The 25,139-nt window shown below is 37.2% G+C and overlaps 1 protein-coding gene across 2 annotated transcripts in view; it reads right to left on the bottom strand.

The window, feature by feature from the left end:
* mcrs1 (microspherule protein 1) overlaps positions 1 to 24,353 on the bottom strand; it is a 47,688-nt gene extending 23,335 nt beyond the window's left edge. The window contains exons 1-9 of one of the 2 annotated variants that reach the window (XM_052111659.1): positions 24,209 to 24,353; positions 23,906 to 23,973; positions 22,215 to 22,377; positions 21,984 to 22,122; positions 15,215 to 15,379; positions 7,426 to 7,535; positions 7,179 to 7,287; positions 6,254 to 6,392; positions 6,084 to 6,159 (exon numbers count right to left, since the gene is read on the bottom strand). In XM_052111659.1, coding sequence (XP_051967619.1) covers positions 6,084 to 6,159; positions 6,254 to 6,392; positions 7,179 to 7,287; positions 7,426 to 7,535; positions 15,215 to 15,379; positions 21,984 to 22,122; positions 22,215 to 22,377; positions 23,906 to 23,915 — 911 coding nt within the window. In that variant the 5' untranslated portion in view covers positions 23,916 to 23,973; positions 24,209 to 24,353. The remainder of the gene's footprint in view (positions 1 to 6,083; positions 6,160 to 6,253; positions 6,393 to 7,178; positions 7,288 to 7,425; positions 7,536 to 15,214; positions 15,380 to 21,983; positions 22,123 to 22,214; positions 22,378 to 23,905; positions 23,974 to 24,208) is intronic. The other variant, XM_052111660.1, reaches the window with a different exon arrangement.
* Between the last annotated feature and the right edge of the window lie 786 nt (positions 24,354 to 25,139).

The following is a 25,139-nucleotide window of genomic DNA, read 5'->3' as shown; positions in this document are numbered from 1 at the left end:
GTTTAAGTTTCATAAGTCATGGTAAATATACAGGATGTTTTTGTTTTGAGTTTTATAGATCATTCCGTCTCTGCTTTATTTACCGTTAGCAGTCGTTTGGTTACACTTGTTAAGCCTTTATTCTTTAGCTTTGAAAATAAAAACTAAGCTGTTCGTTTTTGTTGTTTTTTCAAACGCACAGTTGAAATATGCTGCTAAAGTAATATCGAAGACAACGTTTTATTTAAAAATTACAGTTGAATAAAGTAGCCTAAAAGCAATCCTGTTTGTTCATTATGAAATCTCATTTGATAATAAAAACACAGAGACTAATATTAAATAAATTAAATGCCTATATAAAATAATATATAATGAAACAAATGTATTGGCTCTACTTTAACTTACAACAACGAATGCAGAATTAAGGTTTAGTATAACAGAAATAGCATTTTTTTTGTCATAGTTTTTATCTTGTGATGAAAATATCCTTTCAATTTTATTCATAATTCATCAATAATCATCATGTGTTGTTTAGTAATTTAAGTCAGTTTTACTCTGACTAAAATGCCGTAATTTTAGCCATTATATAGGCGATGTCAGCAATCACTTAATAAAGTAGATGAAAATACTGTAAGGTAATCAGCAATATACATAACATATGAGAACACCATTCTTTTTGCTTTGCTTACCCGTGTTTCATCGCGCTGTTAGAAGAGCGCATCCACAACGGGATATACACTCTCTGGCTATAGCACGTAATGGCATTTGCATCCTTATCCTCAGATACAAGTTGTAATGTTACGTTTATGTTGTGTATCTAGGGCCCGGTTTTTCAAAAGTAATCCACTAGGATTTTGGATAACGGATTGGATCAAATCTTGAAAATGGGTTTTTCAAAAGAAAAAACGGATTACATAATCGGATTAGATCACGTAATCCAATCTTGGTTTTGATCTGGATCAAACCTTTAGTTTGGGTTTTTTCAGAACTTTTTTGTAGGATTTGGATCACTTTGATCCAAAAAATCTGGATTAAACTGATCCCATCAGAAGGGTGGATTCAGCGTGGATTTCATGCCCAAAATGTAATGAAAACTTTAAAAATGTATCAAATAATACTATATTTGGATCATGCAGTATCTTACAAGATATCCTATTTATTCATAAGGTTTTAATTTTATTTGTTCATCCGGCTACAGTGATTAGGTAGGCCTTTCAGTATAGGCCTACAGCAAAATAGAAAGAGTTTGGCCTCATAAAATAATCCCCCAAACAGCTGTCAAAATTAACCAAAAACAATATATTTTATTCTGTCACTAATTGATATATATATTCATCACAATCGAAAATATTTTTGTGTTTAGAATATTTATTAGTGATGCATGCAATGATTACAGAATAACCAAAAAAATGCAAAGAATGGCAATCACTGATTTTTGAAATCCAAAACAAATCCAAATCAGAAATAGTGTCTAACTATTGCGTCCCTTGTTGCACGTCCTGTTTGCTCGTTCTGGCAGAATGCAGGAGGTTGTTTAGGGACTCCAAGGGGCTCAGGTGCATCATTGTCAGCACAGAGAGGGACATTGCGCTTAGTAGCGATGTTGTGCAGGACAATACAGGCAAGGGTTATGTTGCATGCTTTCTGTGGTTCCGCTCTCAGGTAGTTAAGGCATGCAAAGCGCCTCTTAAGAACTCCATTTAAACTCTCAATTGCACATCTTGCTCTGCAATGAGCAGTGTTGAAGCGTGCCTGCGCCGGTGTATTTGCTGTTAGAAAAGGAGTCATCAGCCATGGTAGGAGTGGGTAGGCACTGTCTCCTAATATTATGCCATCCGGTCGGTTGGTTTGGAGGTCTCTATATAGACGCTCTCCCTCAGGATGCGTGCATCATGGACAGACCCAGGCCACTTGACAACGCAGTTGGTGATGATGAGGTCAGCATCACACACAAGTTGGACATTGATGCTGTGCCTCCCCTTTCTATTTATAAACTCCCATTCATTCTCACGAGGTGCTTGTATATGCACATGTGTGTAGTCGATTGCTCCAATAGTATTGGGCATATTCCCCAAAAGAAAAAGCTGCGCTTGGCCTGGGCAATCTGGTTGTCCTTTGGAAAAGAAACAAATTCATTGACCAGGCTGGCCAGTGCGATTGACACATCTCTCACCACATCACACACAGCTGATTTCACCACTCCCATATAGTCACCAACAACTTGATAGAAAGTCCCACATGCATAAAATCGGAGAGCAATGAGGATCTGGTCTTCCACAGACAGACCGTGACTCCTTTGGGTTCTGTGTTGAAGTTTTGGCCTGAGAAGGTTCACAAGGTACTCTATATCAGCCTTCCCAAAGCTGAAACTGGACATACTGCTCCTCAGTGGTGTATTGCTCCAGTGGCTTGGTACGTTCAACATACACCCTTTGATGGTATCCTCTCCTGGCAAAGTGGTGGTGGCGGTGGACAACACCTGCCATTTCACTGTCTCTCTGTGAATCCTCTGAGAAAGGCTGATTTATATGGCTGTGTAGTTGGTCTTTTCAAACACACCTATAACAACTGATCAGTTTTGGCTTGTGTTCAATTGAGGCAATTGGACCCAAGGCCTATAATTGATGAACAATGTTCACTATAGTAAAGCAACGGAACCATGGACTCAAGAAGCTGTAACTTCACTGCTGCTGAAACCAATGCACTACTAGAGGGTGTTCGGTGCCATTATGGAACAATAGACGTCTTAATTCTGCTAAGGATACCAACAAAAAGAAAAATGATGTTTGGATTTTAATCACAGAAAATGTGAATGCCATAGGGTCTGGCCAGAGGAGGACCACAGACCAAATCAAATTGCGGTGGAAGAATCTTAAGGCCAGGGCAACAAAGGACCATGCTGAAGCCAAAAACCCACAAACAGGCAACAAGCCATTTAAGAGGGGGGATTACACAGATGTGGTCCTCGACATCATTGGAGGTGAGAAGTCGCAAGCTCTCCATGGTATTCAAGGTGTTGTAGGGGATGGCGAGCCTTGGATTGAGGAGGAGGAGGAGAATCTGCCAGTTCCTCCTGAGGCTGCTCCAGAGAGCGTATTTATATTGAATCTCAGCTCTGTTCCTGTGGAAGAAGCTGGATCCTCATTGGTTGAGCCAGTGGTAGTTGCCACAGGATCTCAGAGGAAAGGCTTGAAGCGCCCTTCATCAAACAAAGATGATGATTACAAGGCACTTCTGCAAAAAGAGACTGAAAGGGCAGAAGCACAGCTTCGTCTGGCAGAGGAACAACTGACTCTGACCAAACTGCAGCAAACCAAGGCCAGACTTGAGATCCACCTCCTAAAGGCTACGCTCAGACAAGCTGGTCTCTCCACATCAGATGAGGAAGTCTGAAATTATTGTGGAGTATTTGACATTAAGTCTTTTTTTAATTCAATACATCTATATTTGAAACTTGTTATAAATATCCTCAATGTACAGTGTTTGTGTTGTAGGTCTCAGATGAGCGGCCTGCTGGAAGAGGATGGGGTGGGGTTTTTCTTGTTTTTAGTTTTTTTAAATGTGTGTGTTTTCATTTCAAATAAAAATAAACTTATATTGACCCCACACTGGCTATTCTACTTGTTGCTCTTTACATATCTATAGTTCTACATTGTGATTTCCTATCCTGTTTGAGCACTGGTTATCCAGATTTGGTGATCCTGAAAAGTTCCTATCCGGATCAGATTGATCCAATCCGATGTTGCTTTGAAAAACTGGCTCAAAAGTAAACTGGATTACGTGATCACGGATCGCAAAAAAAAAGATTACTAAATCCGGATCAATTTTATCCGGATTAAACCTTTTGAAAAACTGGCAATAGGATGTCTGATGTCTGGATTGGTGGTGGCGTAGTGGACTAAACCACATAACTGGTAATCAGAAGGTCACTGGTTCAATCCCCACAGCCACCACCATTGTGTCCTTGAGCAAGACACTTAATCCAAGTTGCTCCGGGGGGATTGTCCCTGTAATAAGTGCACTGTAAGTTGCTTTGGATAAAAGCGTCTGCCAAATGCATAAATGTAAATCTCATAGGATGTGTCATAGAAGGGGCTTCAGTTTACTGGTGTTCATTTATTCTTCAGCTTCACCTCATGCATCTATTCTATTCCAGATGTTTCTTTTTTTGATAACATTGATGCAGCATAAGCAATGTTATATTTTATAGACATACGTTCATGTTTTCATAGACATGTTTTCAAGACATTATTTGCCAACATTTATTTTCGTAACAATCTTCAAATATTTTAATTATCTCCATGATGGGCAGCACTCCCGAGTACTCTTTTTTTTTTTTTAGACCTATCAATGATATAAATAAGAAATTGACAAAAATGCCCATCCCTACTAATTATTGGACTAAACCCTATAAAAAAATATAATCTGACTCTCGATGGATGTACTGTTACAACGTCTTCTACAATGAAGAACTTAGGTGTTATATTTGACACCAATCTGTATTTGAAAAACACATTTCCAATGTTTTAGAACAGCATTCTTCCACCTAAGTAATACTGCTAAAATTAGATTATTGAAATGCATTACTGGGAGGATGTCCTGCAAGTTCAATAAATAAACTTGAATTGGTTCAAAATGCAGCACCCAGAGTGCTGACTAGAACCAAGAAATATGATCATATTATACCCATTATATCGTTGTTACATTGGCTACCTGTTCAATTTCGTATTATAACATTTTAACTACGTACAAAGCTTTGAATGGTCTAGCTCTGCAGTACTTAAGTGACCTTCTAACACATTATATTCCATCACATTCATTACGATCGCTAATGTTAATAGGAGGTAGATCATTTTCGGCTCAATCACTTAACGCTGTTCGGGACGTAGAAACACTCACTCAGTTTAAGTCTAGACTAAAGACTCACCTAATTTAGCCAAGCATACTCTGTAAAACATTTTATGGCATCTACGCTAATATTATTCTATTTGTTTCTGTCTCAACCTCGGGATTCATATCTGGGTTACCAGAGCCGGGCCAGATCCAACTCCATTCCTGCTTTGTGTCAGACTCCTCTTCTACGTGACAACTAAAAGCAGCCAGTGCCAGCCAGACATCACTTCAGTCTATTTCGATGGACTTTAGAGGATGAACTGATGCCAACTCCAACCATAAGACAAAGGATCCTTCATATGCCACTGCCTGAACCTTGGACATAGTATAGACCTCACCCAAATGACCTGCCGGTTGAACTGCAATTCACCTCACTGATCTTTACCTGAATTTCCTTGGTCTAATGATGGACTACACTCTTAAAATGGAATACATAGACTATCAATTAATTGTCAACAAAAGCATTCATCAGCCAACTATCAAAAGGACAATGCATCTATGTGAACTTCTGCAGGTAATCCAGGATAAACTTCTAAGACATTAGTCATTACTCTTACAGTTCAAACTAAATCTTTGTTTAAACACTGGCCCCTAACACTTACTTAGTTTACTAATTTTAAACCATGACTTGCACTGCACTTAAATAACTAATTCTGGCATTATATTCATGCTGTTTAGGCAGAGGAGAACTGGCCCTCACAGTGAGCCTGGTTTTCTCCATTAATCAACATCTTATGGAGTTTTGTTTTCCTTGAAACAGTTGCCTTCGGCTTGCTCACTGGGTTCTAAATACAATTATTACTAATTTACTTTTCTTGACTTTCTAGGTATTTCAGTACTTAAATTTCTAAGAGCTAAATTCAAGCACTTTAGGCACTTCAAGAAACGTGTGTGAACTCAGTAAACAGTGTAGAAAGAAAGTGCAGCAGGGGTAAAATCAAGCGATAGAGAGATAATGATGTTTGACGGGTCATTTCATTTATGATCACATGGACTGAAAACAATCTTTAAAATTTCAAAGAAATCGAGTTTTGCCTTCGATATGGTTAGTAATTTTTCTTGATTTGCTATATATCGAAATTCGATATATCTTCCCATCCCTACTGAAAAGTTTTGTCAAAATGTCCAAACAGTTGATGAAAATGTAAACATTTTTCAAACATTAAAATTATCATACCACACACAGAAAACATTGAGAACAGTGTACATACTTCAGTTTGGCTTCATCAATGACCTGCTCAGCATCAGAGAAGTTTAGCACCTGTTCTCCTTTCGGCAGAGGTTGAACTACAATCCAATCAGATGTGTTGATTAAATGACAGTTAAAAACATGTTGAGAAACTTCAGAGTGTAGTTATAAAATGACTTCAGTAGCATTTACCGCTCTGATCCTCCAGTAAATAATACTGCTTGAGTAGCTGCCAGTGCACCAGCAGACTCTTAGCAGTGCGTGATGGGTAAAACACACTCAAGTGTTTGTTCAGAAGATCCTGAAAAACCTCCAGCTTAGGCTGACTGCTCTATTTACATACACATAAGAGAGATATTTTTAGTAAAATGAAATAAACTTCCTCTACAGTAACACTACATGGCCAAAAGTATAGGAACACCACCTTTTAATGAACTACTTCTGATAATGTTCTGGCTTTTCCTTCTAGGGAAGACAAATCTTAAGCCATCTTTACACTGCAAGGGTGGCACAAAAGCTGCATCTGAAGTGGCATTTAGGTGTATTTACATAGATTAATGCAGCTCAGAGGTGGCATAAATAAATTTACACCGCAATTACAATTTCAAAAATAATCTTATGAGATAAATTTTTTTAAACATTCAATTATGACACAGAAATATGAAATCACACTTTAAAATATGAAACTAAATAATGAAATATATGCTCGATCATGACAACTAAAACTTTTAAGGCTGCTCTGATGCTGCGTTTCATTACACAGAACCAAAGCAGCATCAGAACTGCCTTAGAGACCAGGGTCTGAGGTGGGTCAGAGCTGTCATAATTTAGTCTGTCTTTTATGCGGCACTGCGTCTTTACACAGAATTTTGAGCAAGCACTCGGCTATGTAAAGATGACTTAAATTTAATCCTAAATGCACAGTTACAACATCTAGTGGAAGCTTCCCAGAAGAGTGAAAGCTGTTATAGCAACAAACGGAGAGCCAACTCCCTATTAATTGCCATAGTTTTTAAATTAAGTTCTAAACAAGCACACCGTTTGTGGAGTTTGGGCGTCCAAATACTTTTGGCCATTTAATGCTTGCTTGATTTTTTTTTATGAATGCTTGTCTCACAGAGGTGATCTTGGCAAGCAGGGCTTCCTCTGCCTGACTAAACAGAGCTTTACTCTGAATAGCAGCGATGGCCTCTGGATGCAGCAGTCTCATTGCCTGCCATGCCAACCTGACAAAATGAGAGAACATACAATTCATAAGAATGTTCAGCTATTCAACCCTAAATTAATAGAAAATGTCTTGCATGGCCGGAGTCAATTTCTTATATTGTTTAAATTATTAAAGTGTGATATGTTCAGAAACTTACTTTGAAATGATAGGGTCATACAGCAGAGCGTACCAGCGCTCCTGAATCTCTCGCAATGTGAAACGACAGCTGAATTTCACTCCCAGATGAACTGACGTCAGATCTGTGGTCTGAATATCAACGCATGAGAAATGTTGTCAGTTCTTTATATAAACACATAAAACAAATGTTCATTTTACAAAAACACATACCTAATAAAAGTTAATCCAGAGAAACTGATCATTTATAGTTGTTTTTTCCAGAGCTGTACATTTAAACGAACATCAAATAATTTCATGTGATACGTAAATACTAGGTCTAGAATAAAAATATATATTTTTTTTTTTTGCCCCCACATTTTAAATTTTGAGGTCATTTTTGTCACCTTCAAATGGCATTTTTGCCCTGTGTCCCTATTATTTTCTGATCCTGGTTCAGACCAAATGTGTTCTTGCACTAAAAAAAGCAAGATGCAGCGCAATGAATAAGACAGAACACAGGTGTCTTGAGACATGTTTTTAATGGCATCTAAAAACACAGCAAAAAGACATTCATCTAGTGCAGAGGTTTTCAATTGGTGATGTGCACCTCCCCTGGGGGGGCGCCAGAGAGCCCCAGGGGAGGCGCAGCGTGGGTTCATACGGTCATGAAAATCCTGGAAATGTCATGGAATATAGAAATTGTGTTTTCCAGACCTGGAAAAGTCATGGAAAAACAAGTTAACACTGAATGTTTTGGAAAAGTAATGAAATTTTCAAAAAAACATATTTTCAGCAGTACATGTATGCTATTAATTTTTCAAGTTTGGCGTGATCGCGGAGATACGTGAATAAGCGCTACTCAGAGCCACCGCGGACCAGCAGTAAGCAAAATGCATTGCTGTGTAAACTGAGTAGATTGTGAATATGCGTAGCGCCATGCGGTGTCCCATTTGGCACCTCATTAACAGCAGAAAAGTTTGCTCACGATTGCTCAAGTTCATATGTATAGTTTACAAGGAATTAGTCAATTTCATATTTACATTATTGTTTGAATATATATATTATGTTTGTATGTAATAACTTGCCATGTTAATTAAGCTTGTGGGGATGTGTGCTTGTGAGTCTGAGCAGCATTATTATTCACTTCTTGATGAGCAATCATTAAAAGTCTAAGTATCACATACATTCTCCTGTTTTTAATGGAAAACATGAGAAAACCTGCACTGGTTGTCACTGGTGTCCCTTGATCTTTCTGTCAAGAGTCACATCAGTGTACCGGAGCAAAAGCAGGGGGTTTAAATCTGGCAGTTTAGTCTGAAAATGTGTTAATGTGAAAACTGTTTTGCAGAGTACAGGACACGAAAATGACGTGTGCATGCATTTTTGCATGACATAATCGGTTGCGCATTTACCCTAAAAGCATTTTTTTCATAGGAGTTATCTTGCATTGGGACCTAACGTGCCTCCACAGCATTAAAGTATGCTGTTTTAATCTTAATTAAGTTAATGTCAGTGTTACTGGACACTTTTATTTCCTTTTTCTCTCTTGTCCCTCTGAGTCATTTATGTTTATGAAGGTTACACAGTGAAGTTCTCAGGGTTTGACACATTATATTATTTTACAGTCATTCTGGTGTCAGTGAGTGTTATTTAAATAATGTTTATTTTCAAGTAAACCACATAGCTTGTCATTTGTCATTCATTTTAGTTAAGATAAGCTGTGGTAAATTTTAACATGGATTTTTCTTATTTGGCATGTGTACATAGATGTTTTAGGAAATGTATGGTCATGCAAATTCGCCTCAGTCATAGAAATTGATTGGTAAAAATGTGTATGAACATGATAACGGTTCATTCTATACACATCTGTCCTGCTAGCTTGCGTGTTAAAGTGCGTGTTATGCATATACGTGTTGCAAAATGGATTGCTTTGTATTGACTGAGTTTCCCCATCTCTCTCGAAAGGCTATGAAAGTCCTCATCCCCTTACTCCCCTCTCCACTTATGTGAAAGCGGGATTTACGCTTTGACCCTGCTGAAAAGCAAATTACCGATCAAGGCTGCAGGTGGAGGATGATTTACGTTTATTCCTTTCTACCGTGCAGCCCCGCATCTATCACCTGTGCACATCAAAAAGTCGGACTCATTGTTCCCAATGATGTATGCATGATAAAAATGAAGAGGCAAAATCGGCTATTGGATTTGTAAACATTTTTTTGCTTAACGTAGGCCTATATGGAAGTGATTTTTATGCATTTGATTCTGAGACAATACAGCGTTGTCCATCTTGCTGATGTCATTTCATATCTGATGTTGATGTTTCAAAGTTTAATTGGATTAATTAGCCTAAAATCTCAAAAAAAGCTCTTATTCAGTTGAGATAACTTTAGTAGTTAATGAACATGTTTCCAGTTTAGTTATTTGACCATCAAAGGTTATTTGTTCAGTGATCTTAAATAGAGCTGTCCATCGTGCTGATTTCGTTCTATGTCTGATTTTGTTGGATCTTTTTGTATAGGGCTGTTGAGAATTCTTTGTTTAGTTTTTTGACTGTGGAGGATTCTGTTCAGAAGGCTAATTTAAGTTTCCCAACTGCTTGAATGTGGTAAAAATGTGTTGCAAAGTGTGTTCACAATATATTTTAAAAAGACAAACGTGTTAGGTTATATTTTTTCAAAACATTTCAATCTCAAAATGAAACTGAATTAAAAATGGAATGTGGATAGCTTAATAAAAAGAAAATGTAGTCGTTTTGCAGTAGCCTAGAAGTACCAATAATAATAACCTAATTAGTGGTTGTGGGGGGGTACATGGCTTCATGGCTGTCCTCTAGGGCGAGGCTCACTTTAACCCAATTTGAAAACCCCTGATATAGTGCATGTTTATCTGAAAAAACATTGAATGAGGACAGAGGAAGCTTAATGAGGAGGCTTGTGAAAGTATGCACAGGTGGATTCTATCTGGAAATATTTTGTGTCAAACCACCTGACACATGCATAAATTCTCCTCCCCCTTCACATCTGACATAATAGTTCTAATTCATGTTTCACTGCAGATCAGGAACCACGTGGAACCTAGGGTTGCAGCGGTATACCGGTTTCACGGTATACCATGGTTTGAAAATTGACAGTTATCATACCATGTACATTTGCTAATCTTTTACATGAGTAAAAGCAACTGTTATATTTTGACAAAATGTTATAGTTTCATTTGAAATAATCTAAAAGGTAGAATCTATTAGACCTCATTTTATATTAACAGTGGCAGTTGTAGTTAAAGTTTCAAGATGTGTTTCAGCTAGTATGTATTTTTCATAAATACATTAATTTATTATTATTATTACTATTATTTAAGACTAGCACACTGACATAACCATGGTAACGAGGAGCCTTCTGTGTAATACGTGTATAAATATGTAATAGTTAACAAAGGGATAATAATGGGCTCATATAAGTAAATATGGGGGAGAGACAAATTCCTGTAGATTTTGTTGTTGACATCAACAAAAATATTGTCACTAGATGCATGTCCTTGTACTGGAAAACCATGAACAAAACTATGCAACATAAAAGGAAATGCAACCCAGGATATATTAAATACAGGTTATGTTTAATCTATGGCAGGTCGACACTTGATGTGCAATGTAAAATCTGCGTCCTGAAGCAAAACCAGTTGAGAACCACTGAGTTAAAAGTACAGACAGGAGCAGTCTGGCTGCGCTGTCGTGCACCTACAGTATATATTAACTGTTAATAATCTGGACATTACTTCAAAAGCTCACACAGCTGATGTTATTTTTCGTTTAGTAGTTAATTTAACATGTAAACTAACATGCTTTAGTTATATAACATGTTATAGTTACATGCTATTTTTTATCATGTTTATAATTCTGTTAGCTTTCCTATTTTTTCTATTTATTTTATTTTCAAAAGGGAGACTTTTTTTTACACATAACTACAATAAAATAAATGGTTTCAAGTTTCAATTATAATAAAGTGTTTGCTCAAAAATAAATAAATAACCCTTCTGTTTTCACTGATAATACTAATTGTATAATACCGTATACCGTGAAATTTTCTGAAACGTTTATCGTACCGTGAAAATCTCATATCGTTGCAACCCTAATGGAACCACATCAATCTCAAACCCTCGCCGCACAAGAACAACAACAACAAACATTTGCTGAAATTTATGGCACCGCTCATGTTATTTCTTTTTACATTGCATACCACATGTTTACTATAGCTTCTTCTGTCAGCAGTGAGGGATTCACATGTGATAAATGTTACTAATTTTAAACTATGACATGAACTGCAAATAAATAACTATATAGGCATTATATTTATGCTGGTTAGCCAGAAGGGAACGAGTTTTGTGTTCCTTGCCACAGTCGCCTTCAGCTTACCACATAGTAATTTATTTAATTAAACTACACAATGATGACTACCACTTCATAGATATTACCATTTCATTTTCTGTTAATGCATGATTTTCTGTAAAGCTTCATTGAAACGATGCGTGTAGTGAAAAGCACTATACAAATAAAAATGATTGACATGACTTGATTAGCCTGCAAGCTATATGAAGAGTGTTAACTCCAATAACATTGATTCTCGTCTGCTATCATGTTAATACATAACATTCTGTTATGAGCCGTTTAGTTCATTATTTTTATATATTTAAATTTCAGTTCAAATGAAATGCTGCTAGGAGCTCCCTCCACTTTATTCTTGAAAAAAATTACATATATATATATATATATATATATATATATATATATATATATAATAATGTAATATGTTGTTTTCCAGTATTTTTCAAAAGACAATATTGAAATGTTCTGTTTTGCAGTATTTCTTTAAACACATGTTCAAAGGCATTTAAAGGACATTTTGTGTTGGAATTTGTGTTAGTGTAAATTTTGACACAAACTCATTTTTACTGCAAATGTATATCGATCCCAAACATTGGTTACCGTCTCCTTGATTACTAAAAATTGTTATCAGACTGGAAAAAAAACATATTGGTCGACCCCTAATAAGATGTAAACTCGGCAAATAAAGGACACTGAATTTTTAAGATAATTTTGTAAAAATGTAAATAACTTTTCAGATCTTCATTGTAAAGGGTATAAACAATGTTTTCCATGCTTGTTCAATGAACCATAAACAATTAACGAACATGCAGCTGTGGAACAGTTGTTAAGACACTAACAGCTTGCAGACGGTAGTCAATTAAGGTCACAGTTATAAAAACCTAGGACACTAAAGAGACCTTACTACTGACACTGAAAAACATCAATAGAAAGATGCCCAGGGTCCCTGCTCATCTGTGTAAACGTGCCTTAGTCATGCTGCATGGAGGCATGTCCTTACTTTGAGACGCCTAAGACAGCGCTACAGGGAGACAGGAAGGACAGCTGATCGTCCTCGCAGTGGCAGACCAAGTGTAACAACAACTGCACAGGATCGGTACATCCGAATAGCACACCTGCGGGACAGGAAAATATGGCAGCAACAACAACTGCCCGAGATACACCAGGAACGCACAATCCCATCCATCAGTGCTCAGACTGTCCGCAATAGGCTGAGAGAGGCTGGACTGAGGGCTTGTAGGCAGGTCCTTACCAGACATCACCGGCAACATCACCACCTATGGGCAAAAACCCACCTTCGCTGGACCAGACAAGACTGGCAAACGTGCTCTTCACTAAAGAGTCTCAGTTTTGTCTAACCAGGGGAGATGGTTGGACTTGCGTTTATTGTCGAAGGAATGAGCATTACACCAAGGCCTGTACTGTCGATTTGTAGGCAGAGTGTCCGTCATGGTCTGGGGCAATGTAACAGCATCATCGGACTGAGCTTGCTGTCATTGCAGGCGATCTCAACGCTGTGCGTTACAGGAAGACATCCTTCTCCCACATATGGTACCCTTCCTGCAGGCTCGTCCTGACATGACCCTCCAGCATGACAATGCCACCAGCCATAATGCTCATTCTGTGCATGATCTCCTGCAAGACAGGAAATGTCAGTGTTCGACCATGGCCAGCAAAGAGCCCGGATCTCAATCCCATGGAGCATGTCTGGGAACTGTTGGATTGGAGGGTGAGGGCTAGGGCCATTCCCCCCAGAAATGTCCGGGAACTCGCAAGTGCCTTGGTGGAAGAGTGGGGTAACATCTCACAGCAAGAACTAGCAAATCTGGTAAAGTTCATGAGGAGGAGATGCAATGCAGTACTTAATGCAGCTGGTGCCCACACCAGATACTGACTGTTACCCCCACCCCCTGTTCAGGGACACATTATTCCATTTTATTTGTGAAACTTGTTCAGTTTGTCCTAGTTGTTGAATTTTTTTATGTTCATACAAATATTACACATATAAGTTTGCTGAAAATAGAAGCAGTTGAAATTGAGAGGTGGTTTATTCTTTTGCTGATTTTATATTGCAAATGCTCACTGGTTTATAAAAGAGAAAAATCAAGCCAGATTTTTAACTATACGTGGCGCTGTATCCAAAGTTCTCAGGTTTCAGGCCAAAGAGTTAAACATTTACACACAAAAGAAAAGTTAATTTTTTAACTGTTTGTGATGCTATAGAGTTTGTCCTTGAAGACTCCAAATATTGTCTGGTGGCTATTGATACCCATCTCTATCTGGGTAACCAATTTTTATATTTTCCTATGTATGATTCTATTGGCTGCTGTAGAGATGAAGGTAAATCTGTTGCAAAACTCAAGACCTTGTAGATCTGAATTTGAGAACTTTAACAATAAATATTTTTATTCGTAAGCTGAAATTTACACTCACAGCAATGATGTGAATACTTGTAAAACAAAAAAACAAAAGTTAAATGTTGCAATCTGCACACAGACAATAATCAAAAACCTGTGTTTTTAATTAAATGTTGTAGACAAATGGCATTGTGTAAAATGGCATTCACATATTACAAATTTACTTTCCCTTTAGAACCACAAATCTGCAGTTACAACCTCTCAAATCTGCCACTGCAACTACAAATCTTCCCAACTTGACATTTGCAACAACCTCTGCAATAAACCTGTAGCAAAACTCACTTGTGCACTTGTAAATTCAGATGCGAGAGAGCAGGCAAACTGTGTTGGGTGGGGTCAATGAATATGTGACCAATCACAAGAGCTGAAACAGCTCGTCCATGAGAAGAATGAGTTTACACTGCCTCTTAAGTGATATAAGCGTGCTGGCATGTTCAAATAAAAGCAAAACTATTTAAACTTCTGAACAGCATTCTTTTGCAAACAAAACAAGCTGCACTTCTGGTTGTATCATGTCAGTTCTTGTGTGAACATGCCAACTCGGTCCACTCATTAACACCCATTGGAATTAATTTATCCACTGGAGTTGTATGGATTACTTTTACTATGATTGTCTTGAAGTCAGCTTGAAAGTGCTTATCCCCATCCATTGCATTGTATGATCCAACAGAGTAGAGGTTCTTCTAAAAAGTTTAGTTTGAGTAAATGATGAGAGCCTTTTCATTTTCATTTTTGGATGAACTAACTCTTTAACGGGTGTTGTTAGGCATGACAGATGTAAAAACAATGTAAGACAGTAAATTACAATTAAAAAAATTCAGATTCAATAAATAATTACTTTATGAACAATAATAATTTTCACAATAAACTACTCTACTGCCAGGTAATTATAGACCATTGTATGAATTTTGCTGATTATGTTTTGATGGTTTCTGTCTCAATTTATGCATAATCTGCTTTTTGTACAATTTATAAAGACATGTTAAAAGACAATAAACAATTCAACTAAGCAGAAAAGCTGACTAAAGGAAGCTGACCTGCAATACAGCGTTTATAAGCAGCAGGTCATCAGTGGGTTTCCAACGGCCCAGGTCTTTTGTGATCTGCAACGGCTGTTTGTTCTTCTTTATTCGTTTGGACATTGATGAAGGTGTGATCACCATAGAGAGATGAGGAGAAAAAGAGCTGCCAGACTTTAAGCCCTGAAGATTGAAAAAAATTATAATTATATAATATATATATATATATATATATATATATATATATATATATATATATATATATACACACACACACACACCACAGTTAGTTCTGGTCCTCGAATCTGATTGGACGACAGACATTCCATGTGTACTGATGGTCTGACACCATCAGCAATCAGACGCTTCACTGTGTGTGTTTATCACTCCGCTTGTGTTCATGCTGTTCTAAATTAAAATGTAAGAGCAGTGCAGATCTGTTAGGAGTTACTGTCTTTATTTTTGAAATTACATAAGTTAGCCAGAAGGTGGTGGCAAAAGATCATTTTTGTGTGTATTATGAGCCAGTTGGTGACGTAGTGAATCCGTTAGTCATTGTTTACATACAACAGTGCTCCGTGATCGCTGGTATTACCAATACATAGGAAATAGCCTTAAACCGCTTTAAACTGACAACTTCCGGATTAAGGCTCGGTTTTAAATTTTTTTTTTTTTAAATTGACTTGTTCATTGAACTGTTGTATATAAGCAATGTCACACTCGCAATCATGCAATATGGCCCTACATCAGCACTGCTCTGATTTGGACGCAGGCACTCTGCCACATCAGCACTGCTGTGATTTGGCTGCAGGAACTCGGCCAGGCCAAATCACAGCAGTGCTGACGTAGGGCCATATCACACTCTTGCTTGTGTGATATTGCTTACAAAATGTATTAAGATATATATATATATATATATATATATATATATATACACACACACACACACACACACACACTCACCTAAAGGATTATTAGGAACACCATACTAACACTGTGTTTGACCCCCTTTCGCCTTCAGAACTGCCTTAATTCTACGTGGCATTGATTCAACAAGGTGCTGAAAGCATTCTTTAGAAATGTTGGCCCATATTGATAGGATAGGACATGGTGCATTATCCTGCTGGAAGTAGCCATCAGAGGATGGGTACATGGTGGCCATAAAGGGATGGACATGGTCAGAAACAATGCTCAGGTAGGCCTTGGCATTTAAACGATGCCCAATTGGCACTAAGGGGCCTAAAGTGTGCCAAGAACACATCCCCCACACCATTACACCACCACCACCAGCCTGCACAGTGGTAACAAGGCATGATGGATCCATGTTCTCATTCTGTTTACGCCAAATTCTGACTCTACCATCTGAATGTCTCAACAGAAATCGAGACTCATCAGACCAGGCAACATTTTTCCAGTCTTCAACTGTCCAATTTTGGTGAGCTCTTGCAAATTGTAGCCTCTTTTTCCTATTTGTAGTGGAGATGAGTGGTACCCGGTGGGGTCTTCTGCTATTGTAGCCCATCCGCCTCAAGGTTGTGCGTGTTGTGGCTTCACAAATGCTTTGCTGCATACCTTGTAACGAGTGGTTATTTCAGGCAAAGTTGCTCTTCTATCAGCTTGAATCAGTCGGCCCATTCTCCTCTGACCTCTAGCATCAACAAGGCATTTTCGCCCACAGGACTGCCGCATACTGGATGTTTTTCCCTTTTCACACCATTCTTTGTAAACCCTAGAAATGGTTGTGCGTGAAAATCCCAGTAACTGAGCAGATTGTGAAATACTCAGACCGGCCCGTCTGGCACCAACAACCATGCCACGCTCAAAATTGCTTAAATCACCTTTCTTTCCCATTCTGACATTCAGTTTGGAGTTCAGTAGATTGTCTTGACCAGGACCACACCCCTAAATGCATTGAAGCAACTGCCATGTGATTGGTTGATTAGATAATTGCATTAATGAGAAATTGAACAGGTGTTCCTAATAGTCCTATAGGTGGGTGAGTGCATATATATATATATATATATATATATATATATATATATATATATATATATATATAAAAGTGTAATAGCCACAATTTATACATCCACATCTGACAGCATTTTACTAAAAACTAATGCATTATTTATTATGGGTTAGAGCAAAGTTACAATAATAACCAATAATACCACCACACTTAACCCTCAAGTAATCCTCTGGTCATGTTTGACCTGTTTTCATATTGTTTCATTAATAAAATTTGTATCCATTATCTGAGTTGTACAGGACTTGGTGACTTTTACTCCACTTTCTATCTGAACGCACACACAAATTCTGGACTTGATTGAAGTCTAAGTGGTCTATAAAATAAAGAGCAACTCTTGTGTTCTTCGAGCCATAACTGACCCACCATTGGAAATTAATGGGAAATACTAAAATACAGAATCTAAAAAAAATTCCAAATAAAAATCAATAAATCAGTCATAATGCAGAACATAACCATAAATAAATGAAGGGGTGATAGTATAAAACATTTACAATGCAGAACACATATTAGTGATCTCTCATCTTCCATTGATTTCATATCAGGCTAATGACATTTTTTATTTCCAAATTCTAAACCTAAACATCACACAAACATGTGCAGTTGGGCAAATCACTATATTTGAAGATCAACATCATCTGAAACATTTAAGAGATTGACAGCATATTGCAGCATCATTGCAACATCTGACATTTCAACCCAAGTGGTTTAAAAACAATGCTACAATATGACAAATAATTGTTTTTGTAATGTCAATAAATACATATATATATATATATATATATATATAGAAACCCCCAATGCATGACATATTTTGATGTTTTGGCACTTTTTAAATTTGCTGAAATGAAGGTTTTTATTGAAGTGAAGATGCTTATTTTATATGAAAATGAATGGTGTAATTTAGAGCCAAATAAGGTCTAAATTCGGGTTCTGCAAGACTAGTTGACCAAAGGGTACTGATGCTGCTAGTCGACACTGGAATTACTAGTCGGTTAATATTTTTTCCCATTAAAATGTTCAATATTTTTCCAAATTTACATTTTGCTTTATATTTTTCCAAAGGCTGCGCTTTTTCTGTCATGTTAATTTTCCACATTTTAAATATAAATCATAATACATATACTATTTTAAAAAAAAAAGTGGATATCTGGAGCAGATACAAAGTTTAATTTCATCTCAGGCTGTGTGTGCTTCTTCACTCTCTCACTCGCTGCGTGCGCAGGAAAATGTCCTCTCTCAAGAAGAGCAAAGTAGCTATAGAAATCTTTTTGGTGGTGGTGCGGAAAGTGGATTTACGAAATGTTGGCTTGCAAGTCACAATATATTGTCACATTTGAGTCTTCTTTAATCTATGCGTGCTTGTAAGTTATTTTTCCACTTAGCGGGATTTTTCCAAGAGCAGGATAATGACCTCAGGTGAGTCAGGTCCCATCTTTCACAAGACCGTGTTGATGTGTCAGTTTAAGTAGTCTAAAAGTGGACTAATTTTAGGCTAGGTATGCTATTTTTTACCCTGCTGATTAAGAAGGCTATTTTCAACAAAGTGCTTTCTTCTGACTGCTTAACAGATTTAATTACCTTTTATTCTGTGTGCACATCAGGTTTTGAATACATCAGGTTTATTGTACATTTCTCACAGGCATACTTTTTTCTTTACATTGTAACTGTTATTGGTTAACATTCTTAACCTAACAGCTGTCATTAGATCAATGGCTAATGCACATCATGAAATATGCACAACTTTTTAGTGCATTTTTTTTTCTCATAGATTTGTATTTCCAATTAATTATTTTCAACAATGTCCTGACTGTTTAAATATGTTAAGTAACTTATTGAATTCCGTTAAGAACAGGCTATTAGGGTTGCTCTATTGGCCCTGCAATGTTCATACAATTGTTTTCAATAAATATGTCTGTATTCACTATACACATGTTGATTCAATGAATGCATATCATGTTATATATTTAAGTACAATGATAATAATGCAAGGCAAGCACATTGCAGATTTATGGCTATTTTCAGCAGAATTTAGCATCAGATTTGGAATAGATTACATATTTTAAATGGGTTGCATAATATTTCTTTTTTTTTATTTTTACGGTTTTCTGAAGGCTTATTACTTTTTAGACTAGTTGCCTAGACTAGGTCCCAGACGTGCTTAATTGTATTGAGATCCGGGCTCCTCACTGGCCATGACAGAAAACTGACAATCCTGTCATGCAGGGAATCATGCACAGAACGAGCAGTATGGCTGGTGGCATTGTCATGCTGGAGGGTCATGTCAGGATGAGCATGAAGGGAGGGTACCACACGAGTGAGAATGTCTTCCCTGTAACGCACAGCATTGAGATAGCCTGCAATGACAACAAGCTCAGTCTGATGTTGTTGTGACACACCGCCCCAGACCATGATGTACCCTCCACCTCCAAATCGATCATGCTCCAGAGTACATGCCTCGTGTAACACTCATTGCTTGGACGATAAACACGAGTCCGACTATCATCCCTGGTGAGACAAAACCGCAACTCGTCAGTGAAGAGCACTTTTTGCCAGTTCTATCTGGTCCATCAAAGATGGGTTTGTGTCCATAGGCGACGTTGTTGCCAGTGATGTCTGGTAAGGACCTGCCTTACAGCAGGCCTACAAACCCTCAGGTCAGCCTCTATCAGCCTATTCCGGACAGACAGTCTGAGCACCGATGAATGGATTGTGCATTCCTGGTGTAACTCAGGCAGTTGTTGTTGCCATCCAGTACCTGTCCAGCAGGTGTGATATTCGGATGTACCGATCCTGTGCAGGTGTTGTTACACGTGGTCTGCCACTGCGAGGATGATCAGCTGTCCATCCTGTCTCCCAATAGCGCTGTCTTAGGCGTCTCACAGTACGGACATTGTGATTTATTGTCCTGGCCACATCTGCTGTCCTCATGTCTCCATGCAGCATGCCTAAGGCTCGTTCACGCAGATGAGCAAGGACCCTTGGCACCTTGCTTTTATTGTTTTTAAGAGTCAGTAGAAAGGTCTCTTGAGTGTCCCAAGTTTTTATAACTGTGAGCTTAATTGCATATTATCTATAAGCTGTTAGTGTCTTAACAACCTTCCACAGGTGCGATTACATTAATTGTTAATGGTTCATTGAACAAGCATGGAAAACATTGTTTAAACCCTTTACAATAAAGATCTGTAAAGTTATTTGGATTTTTACAAAATTATCTTTAAAACACAGTGTCCTGAAAAAGGAACATTTCTTTTTTGCTGAGTTTATTTGGGCTCTACACTCCAGTCCAGTAGATGGCGCCACTAGGCATCAGGAAAAACGCCAGTTAAAATACTCACTGTTTTAAAAGTAAAGCCACAAGACAAACAAGGTGTGTTAACATGATTTTAGTGTGATAAAATCACGTGCTCACCTTTTCTGTGTTAAGTTATTACCGCTTCCACCACACCTACTTTGTTGCCATGATGATGCAATGTCAACAAAACTTAAACCCTATATCGACTTTATTTAAACTAATTTACAGCTCAAATAATACATGAGTTTTAATTCTTCTATTACATCTCATGTATTATTTCAGCTGTAAAGTTGTTTAAATTTGGTTTCAATTTAATGCAAGTGCTTTAAGAAAATTAAAAGCTTCACATTTCTGCCTTTAAACCCTCCAAAATTTGGCCACATTCACTTCCATTGTAATGCCTTACTGTAACAGATTTTTTTAAGAAAAGGAGGGATGGGTCAAAATACATTTTTGTGGTAGTCAACATGTTCACAAATGCTGTCGATTGAGCTTAATTTGTATTGAATCCAGAATATTCCTTTAAAGGCCTCAATATACTTCCATTCGTTCTTTGATTTTGTTGGGTGTGACGTCATTTAGAACAAAATCCGGCCAAAAAAAGTGTTTTTGCATAATTTCAGTGGTTCGTAACAGCTCGCTGGGGCATCCTTTTAGGAAAACTTCTGACAGGTTGCTAACAACATTCTTACAGCCATTGGTCCATGTCATTGGTAGATGTGACCTAGAGCTCCACCTACCTCGATGCTGACAGCTCATTCTGTTTATGTTGTTCAGTCAGTAAAAATCAGTCAACAGCAACACCGGCGTGTAGCGTTATTAGCAAGCTGGAGCAAATTTACCTACATCTGTAAGATCGTTCGCTTAGAGACATTTTCCGTCTCGCATGTCATGCGATTTTTGTTTTTTGTTTTAAATAATAATAAAAAAAAAAAAACTAAAAGGAATCAAATCTTCTCAAATACTCTCAAGTGCCCATTCACTCATGAGCCATCTGCAGCAAAAGCCATTCAAACATCTGTCCAATGTAACGCCTCTTTTTCTTTTGTCTTTATTCTGCACATTAACACTTTTCTACACTCATATAGTATCAGTATCATTACTTTAAATCATCATCATTGACTGGTTAAAACAACTTTTACTGACCTCATGTGAATTCTAGTCACAGAATGAGGTATAAATTTATATAAAATTGTAATGTCACATTAGTTAGCTTTTACTGAGCGTCCTCATTTTTTATTGTACTTCTAAACGCCTCCCACATCTGTGTGGCGGGTGTCTGAATGTTCGGAAATAATATACCTCAGTCGTTTAGAACTCCTTTTTACTCCTGAATGAAGAATAAGAACTTCTTTGGAAGTATATCGGAGCCATAAAAGTTAAAAACACCTCCGCTCAGCATTTGTATATTAATAATATTTATATCAAACAGTCAGCAGAATGTAATATAAAATGATAATCTCTATTACCTTCTTCTTGTCACTGGACGTGAAGTCACCCACAGGACATCTGATTGGCTCAATGACTGGCTGACCTTTGAAACGACTGGTAGATTTAGCCAGACTGCTCTCAACCAGCTCGTCATCAAACTTCTTTCTCTTTATGGATCTATAAAATTATATAAAGAAACCTATGAATTTCAAACACTGATGGGTAAATGACCACAGTGGACCAAACAATAAATAGTGCAGTGTCGTCACCTGGAGGAGCTTCTGCGTTTGGGAATCAGTCCGGCTCCGCTGAAGGCCTGGCCAGCTGTTCTCTTCACTGCGTTGGTCTCCTCATTCTCTGATCTGCTCTGCGAGACCATCGGCCCGACTGATGCTGCAGCAGATACAGCAGACGTGATGCCTGCTTTAACATCTACAACCCATCACATGAGCAATCACAACAGATCACAAACACCCCAGCAACTATTCAGAAGACCTCCAGAATAAAAAACAATTCAGCTGTAAGACTTGCCTAGGTGGATATTGAACCTTTAAAGCCATATCACAGCGATATAACCAATGTCTAAGTGACAAGTCAAAACGACGTCAAAGAGACATACCAAGCTGTAGAGCAGACAACAGGGCTGAGAAACTCAATTCCAATTTTCACTTAAACATTACTACAAATTTGAATAAATAATTGCAAATATAATGGTTTTGTTCCGCATGTGTTCTTCATACACATTAAGTAGTAATCTTTACATATTTAACATGAAATGTATAAATCAAATAATTAAATAGGGACAAACTACAATTTCTTTTTAAGGCTTTAAAATAAAATGCTTTTAAATAATGCTTTAAATATCAAAATATTTCTAAATAATTAAAATATGTCTTTTTGGTCAACTTTTGTTTTGGTTAACTTTAAATTGACACTTGTTTTTCGAACTCATATTTTATACTTTTTTAAATAAACGTTTTTATATATACATTTTATACTATTTATATTCTATTACGCATTAGTCAAATATTTCCTAATTTCTTCACTTTCACACGTTATTTTACTGATCTGAATATTAAACCCACAAGCCCTTATTTTTCATTAAGCAAAACCTTTGAGATTGTTTCATTTTATTACTCCACAGAAATAGAGTAAGCGTGCATCTCCTCTTTGTCATTGCGTGTCAACAGCTCGTCTGAACCAGGAACATTTGCCATTACACGATTAAAGCGAAACTGGAGCACTTTGCGTTCACTATATCAAAGTTTATACTTTGATAATAGTTTTTATTTTCGCAGGAGTTTGGCGCGAGCCTCTGGTGAAAGTGCGCGCATCAGAACGCTTCACGCTCTCTTCCGTACATGATCTGGTTGATGTCTGCGGCATGACACTCGGAGTTCAACTGAATGACACACAAACCAGCCGTTCTTGTCATTTGAACAGTATTATCGCTTAAAATTCCCTTATTTGAGCATTATGTGATTGGAATTTGAATGCCAAATAATCGCGGTTGTCTCAAAAAAACGCGATCAGACAATTACTTAATAATCACGACAGTCCTATATGGCACACACCCAAAATTGTAATGCACATCTAAAATTCGACAAATATTCGAATTTCAAAAAAAAAATTTGACCGCCTTACTAAGATAAGTACAAAACGAAACTGTATTAATGTATTTATGTGTAAAACTTTTATCTTTGACAAAAACTTACTTGGTACACATTCAAATAGGCTATATATTTGAATGTTTAACCCTTGATCTAAACTTTCAACATTTAAATATAAAAATCCACCATAAAAAGGGTGCTCTCATACTTGGTTTCATTGCTTGGACCGAAACCCGAGTTGGTGACGATATCACCACAGTACTTTTTTGTTTAATGACTGTATCACTTGACACACTTTTTTGCTCTTCTGTTAATTAATTCATGTCAAACGCAGGTTCATTATGTCTCACCTTTCTCCATGATCTCCTGATAAGCTGTTTAACGCTCAAATATCCCGACTTCAATCATGAAGAATGAACTAAAAAAAAAAAGAGAGAATGAACACACACGTAAACACAAAATAATTTTAAACGTTTCAATTTAACCTATTTAAGTTATTATTAAAACTTTTAAAACATAGTATATGAGTTATCGGTTTTCACAGTCAATCATACAATGAGTTCATTGTTTTACTTTTTTGATCAACGACAGCTATTTTCAAATACGGCAACACATTTGGCAATTAAAACAATCATTCAGGCATTGCTTTTTACCTATAGTAAGTATAACTGAGCGCGCTCTGATTATAACATAATTAAAACACTGTTTAATGTTTAACCCTTATTTTTTTTTAATAAACATAAATCGGTGAGGCAAGGCCAAGCTAAGCTAACTGGAGGCTTCCATGGTGTGTTTCCGGGGGAGACCGGGAATGTATGTCAGCATAGAGCTTCTTTTTTTCTGGTGCGTAGTGGGGCCATCTATTGGACTGGAGTGTAGACCGGAAAATTGTTGGATATTGTAAAAAAAGAAAGAAATATAGAAAGAAAAAAAACATGTATATATTTAAACAAGATAAATTATTTAAATCGCATTTTTTCTGCATAACCTAATGTTTAAGAGAAAAGGCAACTGAAAATGGTAACACTAGCTGGCAGTAACAAGGCACACCGTTTGGATTTGGAATGGAATGCAATGCAATAAATCTTTTTCTTTTAATTTTCTTTTTCTTTGTTTTAAAATGTATTTTTATTTTACTATATTTATGTCAATACGTTTATTCTGCATAAGGCATTAGAAAAAAAACACCTGCAAACTATAGGGTAGGCTACAATAGGGCTAAAGGCACACCTTAAGGACATTTTGCTTTGTTTCTGGTCACAAAGTGTATCAAGATTATTGAATATTGAAGGAGCAACATCATTTGTGTGTAAAGAAATGTTTTTGCTGGTGAGAGGGCCTTTTACCCCACAGCTGGAGTAAAAGCATTTGCTGTAAAAGGCCCTCAGGGGGCTTATATTGATATAGTGTAGATACCGGGCAAAAGTTATAGGGAACAATTTGCCAACTTGTGCAAATGCTCAATAGTATTAAGAGTGCATTTTTTCTTATTGGCACCAAGTTAACTCTATCCAAACTTCACCCTTCAACCTCACCATTGATGACTGTCCGGTTAACACTTCCTCAAAAATTAAACAGCCTTCA

This window comes from Xyrauchen texanus, chromosome 39 (genome assembly GCF_025860055.1).
Source record: "Xyrauchen texanus isolate HMW12.3.18 chromosome 39, RBS_HiC_50CHRs, whole genome shotgun sequence".
Taxonomy (NCBI): Eukaryota; Metazoa; Chordata; class Actinopteri; order Cypriniformes; family Catostomidae; genus Xyrauchen; species Xyrauchen texanus.
This window is presented reverse-complemented; position numbering and strand designations above follow the sequence as displayed.